We start from the raw sequence: 6,019 nt of genomic DNA on the forward strand, positions 1-6,019 counted from the left end.
TGCGTCTGGACCTGATTGAATTGTTAGCGCCTTTGGTCCCGCTCCAACGCCAGGGAGCGTCTCCAAACTCACTGCGCGGGCTGCGGCCGAAACTCTGGACAGAATTCATCCCACGCGGGTCCAGGCGCACTGACTGCGCGGCGGCTCGCAGCTCCGGAACACAGTCTCTCTCCCTCCTCTCTTCACGCTCCTGTTCCCCACTTACTCGTTCTCTGTCCTCCACAGTTCTTCTCTGCAGGGAAAGCGAGCATAGAACAACCATTCGGAGCCTGAGAGAACTCATCCTACGTGGAGACCGGGCCAGCGGGGTCAGCGGGATGGGAGGACAAGTGTCCTGGAGCCGTGCACAGACTGAGTATTCCAGCATCCCCTCTAAAAGAAATAAGCTTTCCGCCGCGCTCCTACACTTGTCCGTAGATCTAGTTGTCTGGGCCGGGATCCGCGGGGAGGGAAAAAAAGTGCGGAATCTTGTAGAGCCTTGGGGCCCTGCGCACCTGGTTTTCCCTTCACCTCCAGTAGGAATAGTCTCCTGACTCTTGTGAGAATCCAGATTTTGCTTTTGAGGAATTCTGGTTTTTGTTTGTTTGTTTGTTTGTTTTGGGGGGATTGTTTTTACAGGTTGGTTAGTGGCTTTTTTGCGCAAACGGGTAAAAATAGAAAACTAGAAAAAAAAAAAAAAAGATATTAAGAAGTCAGGCCTGAAGCTGCAGACATTTGTGGCCCCGGGCCCGAGATGGAACTGGGAGCGCCTCCTAATTGCAGCTTCGTTAGATTTCGAGTTTCAAGGCTGATGCTCGAGCGCGCTAATATCCGCCGCCCATTATCCCGGCTAATAAATTTGACCTATTGTTCGTTTGTTAAAATGATGTCACCTTGGAACAGTCCCTAAGCTCCTATTTCCATGAATTAGCCCTTTATTGAAACCCAGGAGCCAATGAGAAGAGAGAGGCTTGTTGCTCCCAGCCAATGGCAGTGGCGAGAGAGAAATTAGCAGCGGAAACTCCAGGTTCGGTTCAAGAAAGATGACACAGAGCCTGTCGGGCCCGCGCACTCTTGGCAAAGTTTCAGTGCGAGGAGAGGCGCCGGGCCCTTCATGGCTGCGCCGTAACGGGGACCCAGCCGCCTCCCCGCCCAGCCCAGCCCAGCCCGCCCGCCCGCCCAGGATGGAGGCGCCCGCCAGCGCGCAGACCCCACATCCTCACGAGCCCATCAGCTTCGGCATAGACCAGATTCTCAACAGCCCGGACCAGGACAGCGCGCCCGCCCCCAGGGGCCCCGACGGCGCCAGCTACCTGGGGGGACCTGGGAGCCGGCCGGGCGCCACGTACCCGTCGCTGCCGGCCTCCTTCGCCGGCCTTGGCGCACCCTTTGAGGACGCGGGATCTTACAGTGTCAACCTCAGCCTGGCACCGGCCGGGGTGATACGAGTTCCGGCGCACAGGCCGCTCCCGGGGGCCGTGCCGCCGCCACTGCCCAGTGCGCTGCCCGCCATGCCCGCGGTGCCCGCTGTGCCAAGCCTGGGCGGACTCAACTTTCCCTGGATGGAAAGCAGCCGTCGCTTTGTGAAAGATCGTTTCACAGGTGAGCCATCGCTAGCGGCGCGGCTCTGCGCCGCGCCCCATCGCTCCCGGGGCCCTTCCACCGCTTCGCTCCCCAGCCAGGTGATGGGTGTGTTCCCAAGGTCAGGGCCTCTGTGCTTCTTGCCTTTGGTTCCGTCCCCAGACCGCTCACCTCGCAGGCCGCCAGCCCAAATCGTTTCCTTGGGAAAAAATCTCGGAATAACGAGAATTGGAGAGGCCTCCGAGCCCTGAGCCCCTGGAGACCCCCGCGGCGTCGGGGTGGGGTGGGGGATCGGGGCTCTTGGAGAGTTAGACGGGGGCGGGGTTGCGGGAGGTGGTGGAGAGGAGGGTTGTCTCTGGTCCTTGTCGGGCCCCTGAGTCGTGGGAACAAACGAAATCAAATGAAATAAATAAGTGGTTTGCATCTGGAGGGGAGCGTGAGCCTGGGCCCGGCCAGGGATCCCAGGGAGTCCCCCTGCTCCTGTTCTCGATCAGGGTAAGCCCAATCAGCGAAAAGTGGCCTGGGCCTGGGCTCCAACAAGTACCATCTATCTCCATAGCAGCGGCCGCGCTCACTCCCTTCACCGTAACTCGAAGAATCGGACACCCATATCAGAACCGGACGCCCCCGAAAAGGAAGAAGCCCCGCACATCTTTCTCTCGGGTGCAGATCTGCGAACTAGAAAAACGTTTCCATCGCCAGAAGTACCTGGCCTCTGCCGAGAGGGCGGCGCTCGCCAAATCCCTCAAGATGACCGACGCGCAGGTCAAGACCTGGTTCCAAAACAGGAGGACCAAGTGGCGGTGAGAGAAGTCAGCTCGGCCTGGAGCCGGTCCTAGACTCTGGCCTTTTTCACTTCTTCCTCCCGCCTGCCTTCCGTCTCCCTCCTCTCTGTCTCTCTGGCTCCTTATCTCTCCCGGCCCGTTTCTACCTCTGTGTCTGTACGACAACTGTAAGCTCTTGCTCCCTATCACCTTGCACGGCCTTTATTCCTCTTTTTCTTCCTGCCTTTTTCCCCCTTCTTATTCCTCCTCCTAGTCATTCTGAATTTTTTACATTCTCTCCTCTCCAAATGTTTCTTCCCACCGCTTTCCTTCTCTCCACCTCGGTCCATCTCTAGGATTCCCGCTCTCGTTTTTGTACAGTTATTTTTCTTGTTCTGGTTCATCTCCCGGTTCCTTGTTTCTTCTTTCTTCTCCATGCTTCTGTTTTTTGTTTCCCTATTTTTCCTAATCTTCTCTTTATGTTCTCATTTTGGAAGTGAGGTTTTTGTTTTTGTTTTCGTTCTCTCTCTCTCTCTCTCTCTCTCTCTCTCTCTCTCCCTCTCTCCCTCTCTCTCTCTCCCCCTTCCTTTCCTCTCTCCATTTCCTTCTCCCTAGTATGATTTTATCCAGCCTCTTTGCCCCATTTCGGTTCTTTTACCCATTTCCCAGAGCATTTTACCTGCATGGGTTGAGAGGGCTCTCTGATTTGGGTGAAAAGGGTTTCAGGAAAATGGATTGAAGGACAAATCAGTAACAAGAGAGGATTCTAAGAGGCAACGAGGGAGGGACATCTCCCTCAAAACATAGTTGTGTTCTTAAAGGCAACAGACCATTTTCTAATTGTTCTTATTACAGAATCGAAACTATCTTTGTTATCTAAATATCAATAACGAAGCACCCGCAGCTTAGCGGAGTATCCTCCCTCGTAGAAAGCAACAGCATCGAAAAATCTACCGACAAAACCAAAGAGGGGAGCAGAAGTTGGGGGAGGGGTAGAGACTTCTCGGTGGGGTCTAGGAGGCCCGGATGGGTAGAATCCGTTTTCCTGGGACGAGTTTTTGTGGCTCCTTTTTGATTTTGCTTTCTGGGACCAGGCAGGTTCCTGGGACCTGCCTGATCCTACTACCCGACCCCACCTCCAGTGCTCATCCAGCCCAGTCCCGCCTTCCTCCTTAATCTAGGAGCCACGGAAGTCAGTGGGGTCTTCTCCAAAGAGCTGCTGGATGTCTGGTCCCCAGCTCTTGGCCATAACCGGTCCCGGAGAAATTTTTAAAATCGTGATCTCGGGATTAAGGGAAAGAAGACTCCGGGGTGAGGAAGAGCTGCGGGGTAGGGGTTGCGGAAAGGCATAGGGTTTCTCCTCTGGCTGAGGCCAGGAAAGGAAGTAAGTCCTTGCGGGTGTGTCCCCCTCTTTCCCCTACCCCGTGCAGGCGGCAGACTGCAGAGGAGAGAGAGGCGGAGAGGCAGCAAGCAAGCCGGCTGATGCTGCAGCTCCAGCATGACGCCTTCCAAAAGAGCCTCAATGACTCCATCCAGCCGGACCCGCTCTGTCTGCACAACTCGTCGCTGTTTGCGCTGCAGAACCTGCAGCCCTGGGAGGAAGAAGGCACCAAGGTTCCCGCCGTCACCTCGCTGGTCTGAGCCGCGGCCGGACCGCCACACCCCGAGAGCGCTTCCGGCCCGGGCCCGAGCCTCGGGGCTAGGGACGGGCCCACAACCGCGGTCTCCCAGCCGGGCTGGGCCGGGCCGGGTCGGGCCAGCGTGGGGGGAGAGCGGGCAGGGGACGGGATGAGAGGCACGGGCTGCCGCCCTCCCAAAGAAGCCGGCAAGCCGCAGGGCATCTGGGACCGCGCCACCCGGCTCAGCCCGCTCCGCCCGCGGCCGCGCTCGCCCCGCAGGGCCCGGGACGAGCGAGGGCTCCGCGCAGCAGCACAATTCGGGCCTTCCTTCCCTTCCCTCTGCCGGCTCCCAGCCCTCGCCCATGCCCCGGGCCCGACAAAGCGCCTTAGGTTTCACCTGCCCCGTTCCCCCCGGGCGGGGCGCCTGTATAATACTTTGTACTTTTGCCCAAACGTGTAAATAAAAGTTTTCTTTAGGAATCGGCGCCCCGAGTCTGCTTCCCCCGGGAGGCGGGAAGAGCTGGGGCGGGATGGGAGGAAAGCCGTGTTGGGAGAGATGGCAGGCCAAACGACCCCAGATTTGGGGAGATAAAGGGGGCAGAGCCCTTTGCTTTTATTCCGTTATTTTATTGAATTTTCGTCCATTTTATTTAATTAATTTTATTTAATAAAATTTAGCTATTTAATTTTACTTCATTTTATTTTTTTTGTTTCCTTTTCTTTTTCTGTCGTTCAGTTTTCCAGTTTTGTTACCCTCCTGGCTTGGGGACTGGGGTGGGGGGAATAGTGGTGAAGGCAGAAGATTCCAGCTGCCCAAGGGCTCTTGGGCCAGTTTCTTATATTTCAGCCTCCCCGGGGACTAGAACGTTCGGTTTAGAGCTCGGATCCCGGGAGGACTCGGGGACTGACGTGAGCTCGCTTCTGGAGCCGCCACCGCACCCCTCCTGGAGGATCGTTCCCCAGGTCAGTGAGTGTCCAGTGACACCATCTCCCTCTTTTGAGCTCAAGCTTGGTTGGGGTCAGAGGCTGGAGAGTCCTTGATACTCTCAGAGACTACTAGAAAGAGAAAGAAGCCTAGGAGAAATTTTGGGAAAGAGACTCGACAGTGCAGGAATCTGCGGGCAGGCCTGAACTCTGAAGCCGAACCATAGGGAGTAAAGCCGACCACTAGGGAAGGAAGGGATGGTGTAGGAAGTTTATATTCTAGCTCTAGATAGGTGTTGATCTCTCACTTGTGGACCCTAGGCCGAAAGGCAAGAAATTGTTAGATTTGGATCTGGATTTCCAAGGAAGAAGCGGCTTTGCACATGGAAGTCTACACTCTGGCTCCGATGTGATCAGCACTTAAGGGTGAGAGTCCCTGGAGCTGTTCTTCGGAAAATTTCCCCATCCGGTAATCACTGGTTATCTTTCCTCCTTTCTCAGCATCTTGAGATCTTGAGTGCGCCTTAGAGAGTGGGATGGGACCGCTGAATTGGATAGCTGAGAAAGAGTATAGTTAATGGAAGATGCTTCTGTAAACGTTGGTTAAAGCGACCAAGCTGATCAGTTCTGGGTGTTAAGGCCCACCTCAGCCACTCTGTCTCCGATTAGGAGTAGCAAGAATCTTCTGCCTCAACCTCACAAACTCTCTTGTGCCAGTCTATCCCTAAAAAGTGACCAAGTCTGGGGAAGGGTGGAGAGGGCTCAGGGAAAAGGGGAGAGAGAGAGAGATCAAAAAATCTAGCGGCTTTCCTCCTTTACCAGTCTTTGGCTGGGAGGGGTCAGTGCCTCTCTGGCCTTTGTCCTCTGCTTCCAGGAGTCAACACGAGGATGGCAGGAGAAAACAAGCGTTCTCTACTTTCTCAATCCCTCCCTTTCCCTTTTTTCTTCTTCCCCCTGTCGGGTCGGTTGGGGAGGATCAGGCCGTGGACATTGTTTAACGTAAAAATATCGGTTGCGCCTCCCAGTATCTTAAAGCGGTTGATCTTCGTCAAGAACTTCGAATGTGGATGGATGTTAGGCGTATGGTTGCGTTACCATAGTCCCAAAGATTTCGGACACATTAAGGAAGGCAGAGGAGAAACATGGGGAATC

The 6,019-nt window shown here is 55.3% G+C and overlaps 1 protein-coding gene across 2 annotated transcripts; it reads left to right on the forward strand.

The window, feature by feature from the left end:
- The first annotated feature begins 932 nt into the window (after positions 1-932).
- Positions 933-4,594, forward strand: TLX3 (T cell leukemia homeobox 3). 2 transcript variants are annotated; one of them, XM_031953655.1, is made up of 3 exons: positions 933-1,581; positions 2,123-2,363; positions 3,755-4,594. In XM_031953655.1, exons 1-3 carry the CDS (start codon positions 1,023-1,025, stop codon positions 3,963-3,965), a joined length of 1,011 nt encoding a protein of 336 aa, XP_031809515.1. In that variant the 5' UTR covers positions 933-1,022; the 3' UTR covers positions 3,966-4,594. The 2 variants fall into 2 exon arrangements, with proteins under 2 accessions (XP_031809515.1, XP_031809514.1); XM_031953654.1 differs by having other exon boundaries at positions 934-1,581; positions 2,120-2,363.
- The last annotated feature ends 1,425 nt before the right edge of the window (positions 4,595-6,019 follow it).

The sequence above is a fragment of the Sarcophilus harrisii genome, chromosome 2 (assembly GCF_902635505.1).
Source record: "Sarcophilus harrisii chromosome 2, mSarHar1.11, whole genome shotgun sequence".
NCBI classification, from domain to species: domain Eukaryota; kingdom Metazoa; phylum Chordata; class Mammalia; order Dasyuromorphia; family Dasyuridae; genus Sarcophilus; species Sarcophilus harrisii.

Coding starts and splice junctions, on each gene's coding strand:
- TLX3 (XM_031953654.1), top strand. CDS start 1,023: ATGACACAGAGCCTGTCGGGCCCGCGCACTCTTGGCAAAGTTTCAGTG. Junction 1,582..2,119: donor TGTGAAAGATCGTTTCACAG/GTGAGCCATCGC, acceptor CTATCTCCATAG/CAGCGGCCGCGCTCACTCCC. Junction 2,364..3,754: donor AACAGGAGGACCAAGTGGCG/GTGAGAGAAGTC, acceptor TACCCCGTGCAG/GCGGCAGACTGCAGAGGAGA.